The 23,005-nt window shown below is 40.6% G+C and overlaps 1 protein-coding gene across 1 annotated transcript in view; it reads right to left on the bottom strand.

Annotated features, from left to right (window-relative positions):
- Nucleotides 1–23,005, bottom strand: part of FNDC3B (fibronectin type III domain containing 3B) — a 358,693-nt gene that overhangs the window by 31,074 nt on the left and 304,614 nt on the right. Inside the window, 4 exon segments of the mRNA XM_032630063.1 lie at nt 3,410–3,622; nt 15,384–15,664; nt 21,245–21,394; nt 21,714–21,827. Coding sequence (XP_032485954.1) covers nt 3,410–3,622; nt 15,384–15,664; nt 21,245–21,394; nt 21,714–21,827 — 758 coding nt within the window.

The following is a 23,005-nucleotide window of genomic DNA, read 5'->3' as shown; positions in this document are numbered from 1 at the left end:
CAGTCTTTAAGCCCTCCACACCATGATTTGCTGTCTCTTCTACCTATCCCCAACCAGATTGTGATCTATTCAAGAACTAAATAATGTAGATAAAGCTCTCAATGCCTGGCACTTTGTAGGTGCTCAATAAATAGTAGTGTCCTTGAGAAAGCCTGAAAATATATTTTTGGCCAAACGGTATACTTAGAAATCTCTGGGTCATTTCAGATTTTTTTGATTATGAGGTATATAAATTAAACATAATAAACCAGCAGATCACAGATGCAAAACCTTAGTGGTTTTGCCCATTAAGTGGTCACTCTTAAGGAAAGTCAGTATCTTTCTTCTTATTTTCTTATTTGTCAAAAGCAGAAATTAAACATGAAGAAAAAAAGAGATAACATTCTCTAATCATTTACAAAATACATCTTTTTATATAGGATTTAGCTCACAAATAATCTACAAAGATTCACTGCTTTAAGGTGAAAAGGTGGCAAGGATCTCAGAGTTCGGCTTCTAGCTCAACCCCTTTGTATTTCATGGATGTGGAAAACGCAGGAGCAATAGTTTAGCAGCTGAAATCAACTCAACTCTTTAATCTGACAATTACCAAGCAGGGAGTTATTCATTTTCACTGTGCTTCTGTTGCAAAACATGTTTAAAGACTCAGATTTCTTGCGTTGGCTGGCTAGGACAGCGACAAGACTCAGACACCACAGCCCTCCTTCCAAATGCCCACAGTGACTGGTGAGATAAGCGTACATGGCAAAAGAAATATTTTGAGAGCTGACAGCTAAGAAAGTACATTAAAACCACCATCGGACCTAACTCTGATTCTCACCTTGGCCACAGCAGGATATATAATATTTTTGCCACATCCATAATAGGAACTTGTTAGTGCTTAATGAAATCAATACACACGCTAAAGGATGTGTACACTTTTCCCCAAAGCCACAACTAGCAACCACAAGTTCAATGAAAAAGACAGCTGTCACTTTGGAAGAAAACACTGGACAGGCCAGATCCAAGTCCTAAAGAACCTCAAGGGAACGAGAACTGACAAAGAGCTGGCTAAGAACAAGTATTATGATCTATCCAACTCAAGGTGTTTCTCGCTGATCTTCACTACTCAAGAGCCAGAGTTAAAGCCTTGGATTCGTGGGGCCATTCACTACACGAGCTCAGTTTCAAGACACTAAGGAAGGTCATCTTCAAACTCAAAATAGGTCAATTTCATCCTTTTAAATCCCAGGAAAATAATTCCACAAATGGAATGAGAATTTATTATGTTCTATATTCCTATTACTTTAATAACTTCTGGGAGCACTGACAAATCTAATTTAGAAAAAGATAAATTTGGACTCTAGCCCATAAAATTAAGAAAAACACTGTTCCTAATGGTAAGTTTTCTTAAAATGCCATTTAAATTTAGGCAAGTCATTTATTTGGCAAGCCAGCCCCCCCTCTTTTTGTTTTTTTTTATGAGGAAGGAGCCTGTATTGATTACTAGACTCTGCACTATTTTCTGTCTGGCATATTTAAATGTCTAACAACAGCATTCTTATTTGGACCAGCATTCTTATTTGCTCATGGAGATTTTGTTCTAAGCATCTGTTCAGTTCTCTGTACAAGGCACTTCAGGTAGCTGCCCTGCAGAGGGCAGGACTGCAGCACACTGGGGATAGTAGGTTTGGTGCAGAGCTGTCCTTCTTCCCATATTCTTGGAGGTAATAGTAGAGGCAGCTGCATGGGGAAGTCAGGAGGTGCTGGTTCTGATCCCAATTCTGCCACCAGCTTCAAAAATATTCCTGGGATTCACTTCTTCTAAACAGTACAACTAGAAGGTATTTTCTAAGGAAGGTTCTCCCTGCCAACAATGTAAGCCAAAAGCCCAGGAAAAAAGAGACTCATGTACAAATTTCCCCAAATGCTAGCTTTACATATTTATCATGATTTCTGTTAGTCCATAATTCCTGTTCTTGCCAGTAAGGTCAAGGAGTCTCCTACCAGTAAAATAATGAGCCCGTGAAAAATGCATTCCAAAAGCACACAGCACAGTGAGATAAATGGTCTTGTCTGTGAATGAGTACGAATTTAATCTCTAATGAACCTCCCCCAAAGAAGCCTTACCTTCTCTGTCCTTTTTACACTGGGACTCATTCCCAAAAGGACGATCATTTTTTTTCTTCTAAGTCAAACTACTGTGTTTTCCAGGTCCTCCAATGTCAAGTTCAAATGTTATCTGTTTCAAAAATCTGTTCCTGATCTTTGCAACCAACCAGTCTCTGCACTTTATTCCCTACGTCTGCCCCCTTCAAACTCCCAGAGCGCTTTTCTCCAATGGCACTAGTGTTCTATGACTACTTGTAGGTTGATATTATGCTTCTGGAGGGGGAAGCAGGGCCTTGCTTTCATTCTTGAGCTTGGTGTCCCCGAGGGCCCACCCCAAACAGTGCCTTCCAAACAGCAGGACTCCACTGAGCTCACGTGAATCCAAGTACTCGAGTACAGAGCAGAGGTAGAGGTTGGACAGGGGTTTCTGTGCTAATTAGAACCAGGTCCCCATATGAAAGAGCAGGATACTGTGATGCGTTAAGGGGAAATAACAGGAATACTTCCACATACACTGGTTTGTGCATTGGCAGGTATGCACAGGAAGGGGCAGCATGTCTACTCCATCAGGCTGTCTTGGTTTTACGGTCATCTCCTACCTCCTTCAGCTGATTCTCTCATTTGAACTTTTGGTAACAGAACTTTCCGTCATTAACTTTTGCTACGCATCTGAATTATTCCTAAATAGAGTTCAGCTGCCCATCTTCTGATCGGCCATTTTCAGAGGAAATAAAGTTAGATTAAATAAATACTATGTGAAAGGCTGCATTTGATTTCTGTAGCCAAGAGTGTTCCTGAGCAAGGAGTTTTATAAAGAATCTCCTATTTGCTCTAGTTAATTTGATATTATATTGCATTGCCCATAGTTACAGAGCACAATCCCCATCTGTACATCACCACAGCTATTTCAGACTGGTAAACATGTTTGTCCGGATGGTTACTGAATATTTAAAGAGGTTAACATCTTTTCCTGAGTCTTATTTCCCTCTGCACTCGTGACTAATATAACACTATTAAACAGCATGGACTTGAATTCGACCATTTTCTTTCTGGATAATTTCTCTCCATTTTCTGGCTTTATGAAAGAAAAAAACACATATATTATCACATGTAGGGAAATCAGGATCACGAGAATGTTAATTTAGAAAATTCCAAATGGAGAACGGAGGGTGCAACTTTGGGTATAAAACGCAGGACCCAAATACCTAGGGAGACTTTCAATAAGGACGAAGAGTGCTTCAGAGGACAAATGAACAAGGAAGATTCCATCCCACAACCCAAAGCCATCGAATTTTCGGATGAAGCCTCAGGTCCTCACCTCTTGTTTCTGTCCTCCAGCTGCAGTGTGTACACCGTGCCATCAGCCGCGTGCATCCTGGCGTTACCGTCTCCCCATTTCAGCTTCAGGCTCTGGGGCCCAGCAGCGGCACATTCGAGCCTAGGAGGCAACGGTGGTAACGGCCGAGTTTTTGCTTTAATGAACTGACTAAATGGTCCAGCTCCAATTTCATTTATGGCCTGAATTCTGATCCTGGAAAAAGGAAAAAAAATCACAAAGGTTGTTGGTTTAAGAAGCAGTGATTCCTCATTTGAAATAAACATTGTGTGGTGTATTTCTTTTTGTGTGTGTGTGTGTGTGTGTGTGGTGTATTTCTTACTTGCCCCTATAAGCAGTGTCACGGAATAAAGGAAAACAAGTTAAAAATAATTCAAGACAAATAGAGAAATGGGCAGCTCAGAAGACAGATTATCTCCTCCATTCCAAAAAGTAGCCCCAAAAAACCACATTAGCAAGATATCCCTTAGTTCTTTAATGAAAAGAAAGAAAGAAAGAAAGAGAGAGAGAGAGAAAGAAAGAAAGAATGGCAGAAAAGGGAAGACATACTAAAGACTTTCATATTTTGTTCTAGCCACCCTTCAGCTGCCTTCAAAGTCAGTTTTAGGATAACAGCTCTTCAACAGCACATTTTCCTCCCCTTTCTCCAGCCTCACCCAACAACCTCTGCTAGTCCTTAACCAGTGCTATGTGTGCAGGCACTGCTGGTAACAGAGTGTCATTCAGATGTGCAATTATCTTAACTGGATGTTTACTATGTGCAGTGTTATGGGTAATAAAGATATACTAACACTGCTCTCATGGTCTAGGAACTGAAAATCAAACAGTTAAAATGTATATAGAAAAAATTTCCTATTATCATTCCTATTTTTCTTGTTCTTCTACTTCCTTACTAGTTGATTGAAAAAGTTCTCCAAGGTCATCACACAACACATTGATGGCACTGCTCCACCTTCATCCTCAACACTCCTTCCCGCAGTGACTGCATGTTATTGAAGCTTGTTTCCTCCTGGCACTGAGAGGTCTTTCTCCTCTGCTTCTCAGACCAAAGGTCTCACACTAACTCCCACCCCACCCTCTGCTCTTCCTCTCTTCTTCTGTACAATATGGACAGTCCTCTCAATAACTTCAACATTCCACAGCTTCATCCACTTAAGATCTTCCCCAGGTCTGCCTCTCCTCCATCTCTTCATGCCTCATTACTAGGCCTCTAGTAGAAACTTTCACCCAGATCCCTTGCTAGGTACATAGGCATCTTATTGGGCTGAATGAGCAGTGTGGTGTCACTAGTTCTAAAAGTTTCAACATTTAAACTTGATTTGAGTTTGAAACAGTGTTTCAAAACGCATGATAATAAAAAATACAGTCAAAGAGAAATTCTCAGGAAACAGATCAGTTTAAAACATTCTTATAATTTAGTTTTATGTACTTCTCACTTACAGCAATTATTGCTTATATCTAAATAGAAAATATCATTTAGGTATTACAATACCTTAATCCATCATATGACCTCAAATTAACCTTAATTCTTCAAATTTAAAATTACATAGTTCAGCAAGTCAATCTAATGACACATCTGTAAATTGTTAAGAAGAAAAAAAAACAATAGATTAATTCCAGGTGAGATGGAGTAAGCACACTCCACCGAGACGTCTCTCCCACTGAAGGCAGCTATTAAACCTGGACAAAATAAACAGCAGCTATTTAAGAAGTCCAGGAAGGAAACAGCAGCTGAAGGATTTGGGGAAGAATTTCAACTATCACCAAACCAGCAGTGAATTTACCATTTTTCCCCTCCTTTACTCACTGGATTAGACTCAACGGCGCAGCCTGAAATCCAGTAACAGACATTTGCATGGGCAGAGAGCTGCCTGGCTCAAAAGAAAGCAAAGAGTCTCTGAATGGTCAGAGTGAATGGGGGAAAATTCCCCCATTCCTCTTTTTTAATTTCTTTTCTACACTGTCTCATTCTCCAACCCTTAGCCAGTTCCATCATATTAACAGCCTAAAGAAGAAAAACCACATGATAATACTCATTGATACAGAAAAAGCATCTAATGAAATTCAACATATGTTCATAATAAAAATTCCCAGCAAACTAGGGATAGAAGGGAAATTTCTCAACCCAAAAGGGGCATCTGTAGAAATACCTGCAGCTAACATTACACTTAACAGTGAAAGACTAAATGAAAGATCACAACAAAGCAAGGATGTCTACTCTCACCACTCCTATTTAATGTCAGGTACCAGTCCCAGCCAGCGGGGGTGGGAAAAAAGGCACAGAGATAGGAAATAAAGAAATATACTGCAAGACACTGCTGAGACTATTGAAGACCACCTAACTAGACAGAGATATACTGTGATCATGAATTGGAAGACTCTACACAGAAAAAATGTCAATTCTTCCAAAACTGGATCTATAGATACAATGCAATTCTAATAAAATTCCAGCAGGATTCTTCTTAGTAGATATAGATAAGTTGATTCTAAAAGTTATGTGGCAAGACAAAGGAACTAAAATTGCTAACACAAATCTGAAACTAAGAATAAAGTTGGAAGAATCACACTATGTGATTTAGAACTTACTATAAAGTATTCAAGATAGTGTGGTATCAGACAGACACACAGACCAACAGAACCAACACATATATGGCCAACTGATTTTCAGAAATGTGCAGAATGAATTCAACGAAGAATAGTCTTCTTAACAAGTGGTATTGGAACAACTGGGTATCAAAAGGAAAAATAAATAAATCTTAATCTAAACCTCAGATCTCATTCAAAAGTTAACTCATGGATCACAGATCTAAGCGTAGAATGTAAAATATAAAACTCCTAAGAAGAAAACAGGAGGAAGTATTTGTTACCTAGAATTAAAGAATTTTTAGATATGATGTGAAAAGAATGTATCCAGAATGCATCTAAGACCTTTCAAAACTCAGCAGCAAAACAACACAAAACAACCCAACTAATAAAAAAAATGGGCAAAAGACTGGAACAAACATTCCACCAAAGAGGATATACACACGGCAAATATGCACACAAAAAAGATGTTTAACATCATTAGCCACTAGGAAAATGCAAATTAAAACTACAATGGGGTAATATTATATCTCTATTAAAATGGCCAAAATAAAAAATGCTTAGTAATACCATTCTGGCAAGTATAAGGAACAACTGAAACTCTCCTATTTTGCTGGTGAGAATGCAAAATGGTATAGTTACATTGGAAAACAATCTGCTTACAAAGTTTCTTATAAACTTTAACACACGTTTATCATATGACCCGGCAATCACACATCTTGGACTTTAGGGGAATTAAAGTTTACGTTCACACAAAAGCCTGCACATACACGTTTATACCAGCTCTATTCATAATCACCCAAAACTGGATGAATATCTGCCTCACAGTTTGGAATGTAGCAAACACATATCGCTGATAAAGTACAGCAAAAGTTCCATTACAAAGAGCCTTACTTTCCCCAGATTCTATTAAACTAGGGCTACATCAGGTCTCTTATAGATAATGCAATGTCACTCTCTCAACATAGCACTGAAAGACTACGATAAATTCTTCTTTGCTTCCCAGCATGAGTCTTGTAAAATAGTTGCATGGTATTAAGATAAGAGTTTTTCCCCTATGATTTGAAAAGTAAGAAATTTTTCTGCAACTGGAGAGGAAAAATCTTTTTAAAAAGGTGGTCATCATTGTGGTAGAAATTACTACCTTTTTTCCCTACTCAGGAAAAGGGGATTAAGCCAGACTTTAAGTCTCAGTCTGTTTTCAATGCTGCACAAATTTCCTCACCTACAAAGTTTATATCAATGTCTTTCCACTGTCCAGACTGCCATTCCTTCCCTTTATTCTGGGCAGAGGTATTCCTAGAGCCCAGAGGCCAAGATGCTTCCTTCCATCTGCTTGCCCATATTCCTCCAGAGCCAAGCTCACCTGTATTCAAGGTGATCCTACTGTTTTGCTCCATGCAGCCTCAACAGCCCTTTAGCTACATTAAGTAAAAGGAAGGGAGGTAATGGGTTGCTTTAGATTGCTGTTCTGCTCAAGACAAAAAAATTGCGAGATCTGAGTCATTTATAAGAATTAAAAAATAGCTTATAATACACAAGTATCAAGATGCAGAAAGAAATGTAGATTTAATATTTACTTTTGTAAATTCATTTTCTTCACAAGGCCTCCCCAGTATTTTGGTAGGTACTAGGTTCCTAATATCTGTAGCTCTAGGGTTCTCTGACCTTTTAACTGGGAAGTATTTGGTAGGCATATCGAATGTCAGCCATACATACATACCCATACACACACACACACCAAGAACAAGAATATTATGGTAGCATTTTAACTCTCTTTAGCAGTGAAGCCTTTCTGGCTACTCTGCTCATCACTTTGGTGACCTTGGGGAAAGGATCTAACACCTTTAAGTAACAGTTTCCTCCTCTATGAAATCTTCGCTGCATTTACAAATAGGATTACTTAATTAAGATAAGGAATATGGGAAGTACTTTTTTTTAAATAAATTTATTTATTTTATTTATTCTTAGCTGCGTTGGGTCTTCGTTGCTGCGCACAGGCTTTTTATCTAGCTGCGGTGAGCGGGCTTCTCATTGCAGTGGCTTCTCTTGTTGCAGAGCATGGGCTCTAGGTGTGTGGGCTTCAGTAGTTGTGGCACGTGGTCTCAGTAGTTCTGGCTCATGGGCTCTAGAGTGCAGGCTCAGTAGTTGTGGCTCACGGGCTTAGTTGCTCCGCGGCATGTGGGATCTTCCCAGACCAGGGCTCGAACCCGTGTCCCCTGCATTAGCAGGCAGATTCTCAGCCACTGCGCCACCAGGGAAGCCCAGTACTTTCTATTTTTAATATTTTATACTTTGCCATACAATCAGAAAAGGATTCAAGGTGGCTAGAAGCACTTTGGTGAACTTTAAAGTGCTACTTCATGGAGTTACTATTTTTATGGCTTCTTTTAAGACCGTATTCCTCCCTAGAGCAGTGAAGAAAATGTGTTGGGCATCTATAGGAGTGGCACTGTACTGGGCACACAAACGTACATCTTCGTTTTAGTTGTATTACTACCACCACTTCACTTTATTACTTGAGGAATTTGCTGATACGATCTATGTTTCTCCTTCCTCTAAATTATGGCCAAGGACCCAGCAATAGCTAAAAGGACTGCCTTCTCAGAAGGTGAGATAACACCTTAGAAACAGATGAAAATGTTAATAACCACTGCAGCAAACAGCACTGAGAACTTGCTCTGTTCAAGGGACTATGCTATGAAGTAGGAACTAGTACAGTTGCCCCTCAGTACCTGCAGAGGATTGTTCGCAGGACTCCTGTGGATACTAAAATCCATGGATGCTCAAGTCCCATATATAAAATGGCACAGTTCAGTCGGCCCTCTGTACCCGTGGATGCAGTGAGATGAGTGTTTTCTATCTATCTAATCTATCTAGGCCACACCACGAGCCTCTCAGGATCTTAGTTCCCCTACCAGGGATTGATCCCACGCCCCCTGCAGTGGAAGCGTGGAGCCCTAACCACTGGACCACCAGGGAAGTCCCTTCTCTTGCTTTCAGAGCTGAGGACACTGCAGTTAAACTCAGGTTAAATAACTCCATCTAACTGATACAGTGGCTACTAGGTGCTGAAGTCTAGATTTGATACTGTCTCTAATTTCTACCCCAACCCCAGGAGGGTCTATTTCACAAGTGCAGGAACTGAGGCCGGCTAGGTTCAGTCATTTGCACTAATCTTCACAGCAGATATAGGTCAGATCTGGGTGTGAACCTGGTCTTTCTAGGCTCAAAGTCTTCGTGCATTCTGACACACCCTTCCCTCCAAGCATAATTTGAGCCAAACGCAGCTTCTAATCCAACCAAAAGATAATTTTAATTCAAACCACACTTCCAGTTCATCACCTGTCTTCTGCCAATGAAACAGACATTTAGAACAGTCAAATTTATCTTCACCTTAGTAAAACAACTTTTGGCCTTGGAATGAACTGCCTAGGTTTTAAAATACTTGCTTCAATTTATTCAAGTAACAAAATGTGTTTCAGTAAAAATGCATGGAAAACATTTTTCCATGTAGCTGATGTACTGAGCTAATGGTAAGCAGTTTTAATGATAAAGTAGCACTCAAAACTGAAATAGAACTGAGGAACTGATCAAATGAGGCCATGTCTTCTAAAAATATTAAGAACTCTTAGTCTAGGAGGCTGAGAAAACTGAACAAGGACTAAGGTAGTTAATATTTCTTTTGTCTTGGGATGAAAAATGCAGTGTGTGAAAATAATTGTGAAAATAATTTCCTAATCCCAGTGAGAGCTCACCCAGGACTGATAAAAAAAAAAAAAAAAAAAAAAAAAAAAAAAAAAAAAAACACTAACCTGAGGAACAATTCTAAAAATTCGCCTCAGAAAAAAATGATTTTCAAGTTTTATTAAATTAGTCTATCCCAAACCCAAACTTGAGACATTTTCTCTTTACCTGAAGTAACATGTTAATCTTGACATTTAGATAGGACCTGCATTTTTTTTTTTTTAACATGCAATGTGTATCATTTTCTGAAATCTTAAGCTTTCAGGGAAAGCTTAAGTCAGGGAAGTGACTTAATTCTGAGAAGATCTACCTTGGCAGGACTAATGTGAAAAATCTCTTTAAGTATCTAGAAGTCTGCAATATCCATCAATACACTGATAATACTGATTAAATAAAGAAGTATATTCTTTATAAATTTTGATTGAAAATCCACTATTAAAATATCTTCTAATTTTAGATGCCAAATACATTACTGCTTCAGAAGATCATAGCCTAACATAATGCACTTTACACACACACTCTCTCTCTCTCTCTCAAATGACACTATGTATATGCCAAAAGAAGAATGACTTTGAGAACTGGGCAAGGTGACTTCTCAATCACAATTAGCCGTCCCAGTACTCGGGATGCCTCGAGTGAGGGGACAGTGAAGACAGCACCCCCCTTCCTCCATGAAGAGCTGGGGTAAGACAGGCCTAAGAAGCCAAAGATGGGCTTTTTTTAGCCCACCAATCTACCTAATCATCCAATTAAGAAGAGGAAAATATGAAGGAGTATCATCTTCAGATAACTTCTGAGGAAATAGTAAATAGCAGCTTAAACACAGAAAACCTCTTCAGGGGAAAAGATGTGTTCAGAGTAAAGTCACTCGGAGAAGGCTCCCTGGAAGGGTAACCTTAGCTAGCTCAGAGTCATCCCTCCCTTTAACCAAGCTACTTCTGACAGCTCCTCAGAGACCAGTGCCACATTCCGTCTCCAGGCACTTAGACCTGCTTTTCTTCGTGCCCTGTCTTGGCAGGAAAGAAACCTTAAATGTCTCCTGTGGCTTAAAAGATAATGCCAGATTCCCACACACATTTCTACCTGTAATCTGGTCATAACCCACCTGCCAGCTCCTTTCTTCCCTACCCTACCAGGCATTAGCAACAGATAATTTATTGAGTGCTTACTTACCAGGTGTCAGGTCCCACACAAGGTGCCTGAAGTCTAAAACATGACAACCCTATTATGTAAAGTAATTATCCCTATTTTACAGATCAAAAAACTGAGGCACAGGGAGCCTAAATAGCTTGCCAGAGGTCACAGAGGCACCAAGTGAGAGACTCAGGATTGATGTCAAGGCTGTCTGACTCCAGTCCACTACTTTTAAACTACTTAGAACTTGTCCCCTTATAAAGCCCACTTCATCTTGTTAGAATGAAATGAGTTATGATTCACTTCTTGACAGGTTTATGTAGTGCTTGACATATACTAAGGATTCAACAAATGTTATTTTCATCCGCATTTTACCGAGCAAAAACAGCACAGCAAACAAATCTACCTTAAGTTTTAGTTATCCGACAGCTCAATATGAGTCAGACATATAATGAGGCTGCCAAAAAAAGTAATCTTAGGTGACCTTACTGACTGCTCAATATGGAGAACAGGGAAGGTGACAGTCTTGCTCTGCTCTGAGCCAGCCAGACCGTTCCTGGAGGTCAGGGCGCTACTCATTAAAGAGGCCATCAAGAAACAGAAATCACCCGATGAAGAGGATTGAGGGGGTTATAGAAAACCCATGCCAGTGAAGACAGATCTGAATGAAGTAAAGATGGTTAAGTAGGAGACAGGTGAAGTAATAAGATAATGATGTCTAGGCCCTAGGAGTGGGGCTCAGACCTCTGTATTCTGCAAAACCACTCCAGGTGATTCCTAAATACATTAGCATTCCAGAATCATCGCTCTAGGGCAGAGTTCTCAAACTTTTAACATGCATCAGAATTTCCCGCAGGGCTAAGTAAAGCACAGAGTGCTGGGCCCCACCCCAAGGGTTTCTGATTTGTAGGCCTCCAGTAGGGCCTGATACATTGCATTTTAATAAGTTTCTAGGTGATGCTGACGCTCTGGGGGAGAGCCCAGGATCAACTGAGTAGATTTTAGCTATAGAGGGGTTTTGACAAAATATAAGGGAACCTCTATAGAAATAAGAGTTATCCACGACTGGAATGCACTGCCTGGCGAGTAGAAGCTGAAAACACTGCTCCACCACCGGAGATGCTCACGCCAGGGTGCCGGGAGGGGGTGACACCAGGCAATCATGTCTCAGCTCACAAAGACTATGGCTCCCTGTGGCAGGGAGCATGCAAAGGAAACCTACGTCTCTGTTTTCAACAACATTTTTTCCTCTGCAAACCAAAACACAAACTCAGTTCTAAGCTTAAAAGTAATGTCTTTAAAAATATCACTGTAATTCCAACCAAATTCTATACAGGGTGTCAGCAAGCCAGTGGACAGTTTGGCAGGCACCAGTGGAGAAGGGATGGATCCATTTCTGTGTCAGTAGGTTGGCTGGAGAGGTGCACATTTCTGTCCCAGCAAGACAGAGAAAGAATATGCTTCGTGTGAGAACAATGTGTAACTGCTAAACGTTAAAAACAACAACAACAACAAAACCCCAAAGGAAACAAGCCCCATTGCCGCTTAAAATGTTTCTTTCCACATTTTTATCTAGAACATCATGATCTGTTCACTTATATTTTAACCAATTTATGGGACAAAAAAAGGTGAGGTAAAAGTTGATTGGACTAAAATTATACCCTTAGTTTCCTGAAATACGCATTTTGTATTTCACCACAGTTACTGCAATTGTGTTTTTGAAACATAAAAGAACAAGACTATGGGTTGACTGGAGTTCTACTATGGAGAATCCAATTAGGTGCTATAGGAATAAAATTCCTTGAGTTGGACAAAGATGACCTTAAATGTGAGACATCCAATTTACTGACTGATTGGCCAGCAAATACTCTGGCTAAATCTTTTTTTTTCCTTTGCCAATAACACAATATGACTTAGGGCCAAAGATCTGTCTTTTCTAAAGCTGTACATTTTCCATGCAATCTGTCTAAAATGATGTCTTCCAAGCTACCCTGTAAGGTTAAGAGGTGACATCCTCCCAATGTGACTTTCCATGTTCAGCTCAATATAGCTAGCCTTGCATATTAATACTGAAATGAATGATTTATGCTACATCCATTAAATACTTTTTAAATAGATTCTTGAGGTTTCACTATCCAAATCTAAACTGTACATTACTAAACCAATTTCATCTTCTCCAAAACAGAATTAATCTCTGAGGTACTTTTTAACATGTCTTTCATCAACCACTTATGTGGAAGGTATTCTTGATAATTTCCACTGTAACTGGCATTTCATCAATAAGCAAAGAACCCCTAGGTCAGTTCCTTCATTTGAGCTTTTGACCTCTAGATTTCTTTCTTGAAGTCATTCAACTATACGTTGACTGATAAACATCAGCATTCCTCCAGTATCAATCAACCTTCTAAAAGCCGTAAAGTTTTATAATCATTTAAGCCACCTTTAAGGTATGCATAATGGCAGGAAGCAGCAAAATTCTCAGGCTGACACCTTGCCCTAAAAGCCCTTTTATGATTTCTGACCCGAATGTTCAGAGGACTGCCCTGAGGATCTGAGTCCAGTCTGCGTAGACATGGGGTGGATCACACTGGACAAAAGACCTTTCAGTGAGCCCTGAGCCAGTGGCTTCTTCATAGGTTTTCTGGCCTGAGGAATCCAAGTCAGGCAAGGTTCTGGACATGCAGTCTCTTAGAAACAGCTAGGGGATGACATTCATTTGGTCATTTCCCCCCAGAGATACACCTCATGGTCAGGTCTCCTTAGAGCATCACCACTGGGGAATGTCCCTGAGGTCAGGCTCTGGGTTTAATTCTCCTCTGGATTTCGTCAGCACCTGATTAGAGTGCTCTGGACACAATGGTCAGTCGGTATTTGGTTAACAAACGAAGGTGGTGGCTGGTTTTCTGAGATTGGCTACAATGCTAAAAAGGAAAAAATGCCCTTGGCCTGCCTCTTCATCCACAGTAAGTCATACCGTCTTTATTCAGTTTCTAACTTGATTCCCACTTCAAACCATCCTGATCATTCTGAACCCTGGGTCTTCCTCTCTGAAACGCCAACAGGACTCTGTACAGTGTTATTTTCAGCCTGTGAGGTCACAAGCATCTGCTATCTTAGGTTGCTGTTAAGTGTCCCCCAACTCCCTGAGTGCTCTGAGGGCAAGGATAGTGTTTATCACTATTTCATAGACCCACAGTGCATAAGTACTGTGCCCCAGAGATTTCTTAAAAGAAGGAAAGACTAAACAAAAAACTGTCACTGTTTTGAAAAGCAAAATGAATACACTTATATGCATCATTCACAAAAGACCTGGTAAGAGAGGGAAAGCAGAGATAACATGCTTAGGCAGGATGGAACTTTTGTATCTTACAGCTGTTAAGCTGGTTTCTTTCTTCAGTTTCTGGGGATAAAAAAAGGTAGTCTATTAGATTATAACATTAGAAAACACTGCAGAAAAAAAATAAGTGAAAGGATAAACCCTTTTCTAGCAGCAAGTTTACCTGCCTGCCCTTCATTCCCCCTGCCCTACCCCAAGAAGAACTAGTTTTCCAGGGTGAAGATCTTGGTGATGATGAAAATCACAATCCATGTTACTGTGCGCTTGCTGTGTACTGCTGGGCTCTATACAAGCATTTAATATTTGTTTGCTCACTCCTTACAACATGCTTTTGAGGTAAGTAATCTTGTTCTCCTCACCCTGTGGAAGCAGCTGGGACGCTGAGAGGTTAAGTAACTTGCCCAAAGACACCGCTAAGGACCTGTATCTGAATCTGTGCTCTACTTCACCCTGAGAAGCCGTTTAATCTCACAAAGGGCACTGGACTAACCAGATGGTTCCTGCACTCCTCTAACACTAATCCTAAACTTCTGTTTTGGTCCCCCCAGCTGTGGCACCCTGGGGACAGAGTTAAATGACTTGAAATCTTAAGAGGCTATGTTGAGAAAAAGGTGTGTGAGAAGAGGAAGGTAAGGTGCTGGCTCCCTGACAGGAGCTCTGGGGAAAAGAAAGAATGCAAGTGGTAACTGAGTTTTGCCAGGTGGAGTGTGATGTAACATCTTTTCACTGGCCCCTCATGAAATTCTGAGGAAAAGCTCCATCACAAACGCTCTGTAACAGTGTGTCTGCTTTGGGGGATCAGAAGAATGGCAGAGCCCTGCTTCAGAGGTGGACCAAGTACATGCTGGGGACAGAGGGTGTCCATAGTGATGAGTCACAGTAAAAACACGAAGAAAAGTAGTTTATCAAAAAAACAAGGAGGAACTGATTTGAAACGGTAGGTGAAATTCCCCCTCAAGGGTTAGGATTTGTATCAATTTATAACCGACTCATAAGGTAAAAAGTAGTACAAGTTTTTAAGCTATATTAGCATTTGGTATTCAAATATATTAAGAGTGACTAGAATTCACCCATCTGGCCTTTAGGACCTGAAGGGTCTGTAGCCCCAAGTGCTGACGTGTCCATGCAGCTTTATTTCAACTTTCCTGCACTAACCGGTAGGTGGTTTCCGGAAGGAGGTCTTTCATAACGTGGGTGGTGGTATTGCCCACAGTGATGCTAGTGTCTCCGAGATCAATATTATAAGCAAGGATGTCAGATCCATTATTGCACGGTTCTTCCCAGCTCAGTACAAGGCACACAGAAGGCGGATCAGGATAGGCGTTGAGGGTCTCCTCCTCCAGGACACACAGAGTGGAGACAGGGTCAGGGGCAGATGCTGGCGTCTGGCAAAGGACAAGCTCACTGTATGGTCCTGCTCCAGCTTGATTAACGGCCTAAAAAACAGAATAGCGAGACAAAGTCCACATTATCCCATGAGCACATTCTAATGCCTACACATTAGGCGTTAAATAAGTCTAAAGTAACATACGATTACTGCTAGAAATGGAGGTAGAAATAAATCCTCCACAATGTTTATGTTAATACCGCTTTCTAAAAAATACCAATCACATCTTCTCTGCTAATAAGAGAGAACATCGCCATCACCGTTTCTTATGAAAAAGTTTAAAAATCACACTTTATATTTGCATAGCCCACTTCAGTTTATGTATTGTCTTATGCAATCTTCACAATAACCATCTGAGGTAGATAATATATGGCAGGTATTCTTATCTGCCTTTCACAGAGGAGGGAACTCAAAGTCAAATTAAGTACTCAGGCCCCAGATTTAGATGCCAAGCTGGAACCAAAATTCAGTAATCTGACTTTTAACTCAAGTGCTGCTCGGAAGAGCTATAGGAATTTTAGAGAAGATACCTACTGTTTTCCATGTGAATGCTAAATTCGTACCTGAAGTCAATGCTCAGCCCTCATCTGACTTTACCTGAGCGTCACCACTGACACCCGATCACTCACCGCTTTCAAATCCTCACTCACTCGGTCTCTGGGACCATCTTCTTGTTCCTATTTTGCCACTGCTGCTGCGTCTCAATCACCTCTCCTGGCTGCTACTCGTTACCGGGACCTTTCAGCACTGGAGGGCACCAGGCCGTGGGCCTTGCACACCTCTTTGTCACCTCTGCTTAAACTCTTGGACATCGCATCTTGTCTCAGGGAAATATAATGCCATTTATATCCTACTCCCAAATTTATTTGTGTAGCTCAGACCTCTGCCCTGAATGCGAGGCTAGTGTATTCAACTGCCTACTGAATAGTTCCACTTAAATGTCAAATAGGCATCTCAAACTTAAGTGTCTGTACAGCTCTAAGACTCCACCCCATTCCTGCTCATCAAAAACCCCACTGTACCTCCTGTGGTTCTCCCCATCTTTCAGGTTGTTCAAGTCATTATCTCTGAGTCACTGTTGGACATCTTTCTTCCTCTCATACCCCTGCCCAAAGCATCAGCACATCCTTTCCCAGCCTAGTCCAACTGCACTCTTTCATATCTGGTTGCTGTAATGACCTCCTAACTGGTACCTGTGTCAGCCCTTGCCCCACAGTCTGTATTCACTGTCCCTTTCAATGGCCTCTCACCGGATACAGAATAACCTCTGAAGGCCTCACAACTGCCTATAAGACCCTATCTAATCTGCTCACCGCCACCACCTTCCCAAAGAACCCAGGACCGCTCTGCCTTCATCGTCCACTACCCTCCCTCTCACTCGCTCTGCTCCAGCCACACTGGCCTCCTTGCTGTTCCACAGGGACACTAAATTTGCTCTCATCTCAGGGCCTTTGCAACTTGCTGCCCCTTCTGTCCACAGAGCTTTTCCCCAGACATCTACACAGCTCATTCAATCGTATTCTCAGGCTTCTCTCGAGTGTTGCCTTTTCAGGGAGACCTCTTTGAACACCATATTAAAACTTATAGTCACCCCTACCCCAACTCCCGTGACCCCACTCATTTCTTATTTCCCTTCTCTGCTTTTATTTTCATCATAGCATTTGTCACCAGTATAGCATATATTTCATTTAATTACTCCCTGATTAGAATGTAAGTTCCACAAGGGCAAGGCTTTCGGGTTCACTGCTGGAGCCCTGGCAACTAGAACAGTACCTGACACAGAGTGTGTGCTCAATAAATGTTATTAACAATATTTTTTTCCTTATAAGAACATTTGGGGACTTCCCTGGTGATGCAGTGGTTAAGAACCCGCCTGCCAATGCAGGGGACACGGGTTCGATCCCTGGTCCGGGAAGATCCCACATGCTGTGGAGCAACTAAGTCCATAAGCCACAACTACTGAGCCCACGTGCCACAACTACTGAAGCCCGCGCGCCTAGAGCCCGAGCTCCGCAACAAGAGAAGCCACGGCACCGCAATGAAGAGTCGCCCCCTCTAGCCCCACGCGCAGCAACAAAGACCCAACGCAGCCAAAAAAAAAACAACCAAAACCAAAAACATTGGCAACCACCTTACAAAAAAATGAAGGTGAAGTACTCTAAAATCTCGTTTACTTCATGGGAGAGCTGATGAGGACAAATTACAATACAAAAGGAAAGTGGTCTGATCTCTTAAATCAAAGTTTCACTATAATGTCTGTGTATCAGTTAATTTCAAAGAAGCAAGCTAAGAGCATTCATTTGCTATCAAATCACTTCTGAAACCCTTCTGTAATATTTTTTACATCAAGTCCTATTTCATGACAACACCAACTTTCTGGTAAAATTTTTATGTCACAAGTTAAGAGTACAGTAAGTCCCCTACATATGAATGAGTTCCGTTCCAAGAGTGCGTTCGTAAGTCCAATTTGTTCATAAGTCCAACAAAGTTAGCCTAGGCACCCAACTAACACAATCGGCTATATAGTACTGTACTGTAATTATTTTCACACAACTAATACATAGAAAACAAGCAAACACAAAAAATAAAGAAAACATTGTTAATCTCATAGTACAGTACCTTGAAAAGTACAGTAGCACAGCACAACAGCTGGCATACAGGGGCTGGCCTCGAGTGAACAGGCAAGAAGAGTTACTGACTGGAGGAGGGAGAGGAGGTGGGGGATAGTAGAGCTGAAGGGTCGTCAGCAACAAGAGACGGAGGGCGAGCTGCAATTTCACGTGAACTAACTTACGTGACTGGACGTGTGAACGCACGTTCGCAACTTGGAAAGTTAGCAACTTGAAGCTTCGTATGTAGGGGACTTACTGTATATATTTAGAGATTTTATTTTTGGATACAAATTTATCACAGGGGCAGAAAAATAAGATACTGTGGAGCCCAACTTCCATATCAACTAAGGCTTTAATCACCATGTAACAGAAGGAAAAGAACATGGCTTTTGGAGTTGGAGCTTTGTTCACACCTGGATTCCATTATTTACTAACTGTGTGATCTTAGGCAAATTAACATCTCTGTTTCCTCAGATGTAGAATGGGGATAGTAACACATAACTCAAAGAGTTATTGTAAAGATTAAATCTGTTAACATGTCAAATCCTGGCAGAGTATATCAGGCCAGCTGTCAGTGCTTCACTTCCCTCCTTCTCCCTGGGAAAATCAAGAACAAAATAGCAATAGCAATTTTCCTAAACCAATTTTCTTAAAACAAAACAACAATGAAATACTTTATTTTGAACTCATTTTAGACTTACAGAAAAGTTGCAAAAATAGTGCAGAGAAATTTCCATATAATCGCTCACCTTGCTTCCCCTAATATTAATACCTTACATAAGTATGAAACAATGATCAAAACCAGGAGATTAACATTGGTACAACGGTATTAACGACGTACAGACCTTATGTACGTCGTTAATAGATTCAAATCTTACCAATTTCCGATAATGTTCTTTCTCTATTCCAGGATCCTGCCTAGCTTTGTTCTAGCTTTCTCGAGTTATATCACTTATTATATTACCAGTTTACAACGGAAACAATTCAAAAGAATCTTACTAAAATATAAGAGTATGTCTATAATATACAATATGCTTCATGTGAACAGAATTACTTGGGTACATGGTAATTAAAATATTCAAACAAGAGGGCTTCCCTGGTGGCGCAGTGGTTGAGAGTCCGCCTGCCGATGCAGGGGACACAGGTTCGTGCCCCGGTCCGGGAAGATCCCGCATGCCGCAGAGCGGCTGAGCCCGTGAGCCATGGCCGCTGAGCCTGCGTGTCCGGAGCCTGTGCTCCGCAACGGGAGAGGCCACAGCAGTGAGAGGCCCGCATACCGCAAAAAAAAAAAAAAAAAAATATTCAAACAAGAAATGTTCTACCCAATTTTTATAAAACACAGTATAGGTAACACAGTGATTTAATTTTTAAGGCACCAAATAGTCAAAAGAACATTCATCTTTAACCTGACTTTGTAGCAGTGTCAAATGAAAACAATTCAGATTTGGTCTATAGGTATCAAGAAATCAATACAGGTTGGGGAGACCCCTTTCCTGGCAATACTTCTTTAGCATAGCAATGGCCTTGAAAGTGCTATCCCCTTCATAGGGTCTGACTCATTTTATGACAATTAAGTATAGACACTTGAAAGTATTTACTATTGTTGACAGGGAGGCAAGATTATTATGCAGGCTCTATTCTTACCAATGTATCTTTTAAAATGCAGTTTTGGGAAGTTAATGCTAAGTGACAACATATACCCCGAAAAGGAGGTAGAACATTTTAAAGAGACACCAAAACTCAAAAGCAGATTGAAGTTGTTTCCTGTGATGGCGAACAGTTTTTATTTATATGCTGCCTTGTTCCAAAAACAGGAGTGTAGCACATAATTTAACCTCTTCCCAATGACTCAGCATGGCTGTTATAAAGCTCAGATAACGTGCTATGACCCTGACTCACTGATGAATGGTTAATTACATCCCAGGCCCTCCATTCTAGAAGGAAGGTGTGCATAATGAAAGAGTTTAGCCGGAAATGTTTATGACAAAACAGCCTTCAGAATTCAACAGAACAGCTTCAGTTGATCTGGAAAGTTAACTTAAGAAGGGAATATTTTCTCCAAAGAGGCCCGAGGCCCAGAGACACTGAGAGTAGATGGGCTTGTAATAAGCAATATGATCCATGACTTAAATCAGGTGGAAACCTAAATCCGGCATCTTTGCTTCTTTATCTATTTAAATCTAAACATGTATGAAGAAAGAATTCTTCAAGGTCAAGAACCACAAGTGATTAATCTTTGTATCTCTCCTTTTCATCATCGGTATCATCCTTTGATTCTGGCACAAAGTGGTGCTCAAGAAATGTTACTGAACAAATGGAAAGAAATGAACAAAGAACCCTGTTTTCTCAGGACAATATGGTTTTTCAAAGGGAAAAAAAATATTTACCCAAGTCAATAAAATGAAAGTAAACCCATGACAATTGTCACTCTTAGGGGTTAGGCTAGGAGCCAATTATTCTTCATGTTATTCTATTTGGACCCCCAAGCGGAAGCTTACAGATATAACAAGCCTTGTTAATGGCCACTGGGACGTGGGAGGTGGGTCTTAACAACTGAACGCAGACTGGTTCTAAATACTCTAGTGTTTGTTTTTGGCTCCATTTAACATCTGGAATGGGAAGTTTTAAATGTTTTTTGCCTTTTGTCTAAGTGGCTTTCCCACCAAAATGTGCATCTCAGAAAATTCATACAGAAGGTGTCTTCCCTAAGAAGCTGTGCCACCTTTGCCTTGGACTCGGTCCTTCATTCAGTGAATTAACCAGCAAGCAAGATGTAAGCGTGGTGAGAAGTACAGTGGAGATGATTCTGGTTTTGTTCCTACTTTTTAGGACCTCTTGGAGAAGTAAAAATTAACTGTAAGATACCAAAACAATTACATTTATTTTTATTTAAAAGGACTCTTTTTTTCCATATCGCCCCTCCTGATGGCCTCCATCACGAGCCTTTGAGTAAGTTTCCCAGAGTCTATCATGGAACACCAGTATCTGTGAGAGATGCCCGAATAGTGTCAGCCTACCTGTAACCTACAGCAATACTGTGCAGCAGGCAACAGATCCCTCATTTCAAAGCCGGTGTCTGCCCCATGATAAATGAGTTCTAAGGATTCTTCATCTTCTCCCCACTCCAACCTGTACTCTGAGATATCAGCACCAGAGCTTTCAGGACTCTGGAAAACAGAAATTTAAGTGGTTAATTTCATTGAAAAGAAAATCCTATGATGTTTGTGTTCAATTAACTAAACCGAGAAAGAGAGCAACATGCCTTAGGATATTTCAAATACATGAAAAGAAAAGCATGAAAAAGATACTCAATTTCCTCTCAATTCTGACCAGTGGTAAAATTTCCATAACTCTTGGCAAGCGCCAAGGCAGATGACTGTGTAAAACCTATATGTGAACTTAAGCTTTGTGGGTCCCTCATAACTTGCACTGGGGGGCAGATAAAGTAGAAGAAACAAACTGATGCAGAACACGTGTCTGACTTACCTCCCAACTCACTAGGACACATCCATCAGGCGCAAAAGAGATACAAGGTGCTTTGCACTGTCCAGGAGGCCCTGCAGCCGTGGTAATTTCTGAGACATCAGAATAGGGACCATACTGAAAGAGAAAAACACATGCGTGCTTGTAGGGGTGTGTGTGTGTGTGTGTGTGTGTGTGTGTGTGTGTGTGTGTACACAACACAAGCTTATAACCAAACAAGGGCTAAGCTAATGCCATCATCAATACAATTGATTAAAAGTATTACCTAATGGTCTTCACTTTCAGTTGAATATGTAGGTTTTCTTCTAACATACATTCGCTAAGTAGTAAATGTCTATTTTATAAATATATGTATTTTTTAATTCAAAAGGATTAGAAAGTTGGTTTACTAAACATTTTTGCTGTGACCTAAGAAACAGAACATGCTGACTTTTGCTACATCACAGCATTCTCCTTTAATTTCTCAGAAGGCTTCAAAGAAAACTAAGTCAGATGCACACTGCAGTTTAATTTTAATGCCCAAAAATCTTCGTGGGATTGTTGGTTATCAAATTTTGAGTACTTCTTCTAGTTACTGGTATTTTCCATTTTGAAAACCAATGGTCCTGTTAATGTTTTCTCAGCATGTCTCCCACCATCTCCTCTGAAGGTTTACACTGCACTCCTCTCCTCCACCACCATCAGTGACCACACTGCTCAGAGCCAACCACCGCTACAGATTTAAAACACGTCGAGAGAACCATCACCACCATGTTAACGGTGGAATATGTGATACTTCAATGAGTTGGGGCAAAGAGTAAAGTAATTTTCAGGTTAATGAAGTATGTGACTATGTTTTTCAAAATGGAAAAAAAAGATTAAAAAAAAAAAAACCCCAAACCTCTCACATTTTCTAACAATATAACCTGCAAATATACTGGGGGTGGGGGAGAAGCTCTCTGAAGTGGCCCACAGAAGGTGATTATGAGTCAAATATATGGTTAACTTCCAATGCAACAGAATTTAAAAACAAGGCTGAAGATACTTTCTTTATATGATAAATTAGTGAATGGAGAAAGTAAAACTCAAGTCAGCCCAGTTGCACATTTATCTTTTTTTTTTCTTTTTAACAGCACATTTATCTTTATCATGAAAAGATTAAAAAAAAATCCCTCTGAAAAATTGATGGGGAGAAGCACCAGATCAACAGTAAAATAGGATTTCTTCTGCAGCATCAGTGATCATCACCATCCATCCTCTTTTTTTTTTTGCGGTACGTGGGCCTCTCACTCTTGTGGCCTCTCCTGTTGCGGAGC

This window comes from Phocoena sinus, chromosome 4, assembly GCF_008692025.1.
Source record: "Phocoena sinus isolate mPhoSin1 chromosome 4, mPhoSin1.pri, whole genome shotgun sequence".
Lineage (NCBI taxonomy): Eukaryota > Metazoa > Chordata > Mammalia > Artiodactyla > Phocoenidae > Phocoena > Phocoena sinus.
Note: the sequence above shows the minus strand (reverse complement) of the source record. Positions and strands in the feature narration are given on the sequence as shown.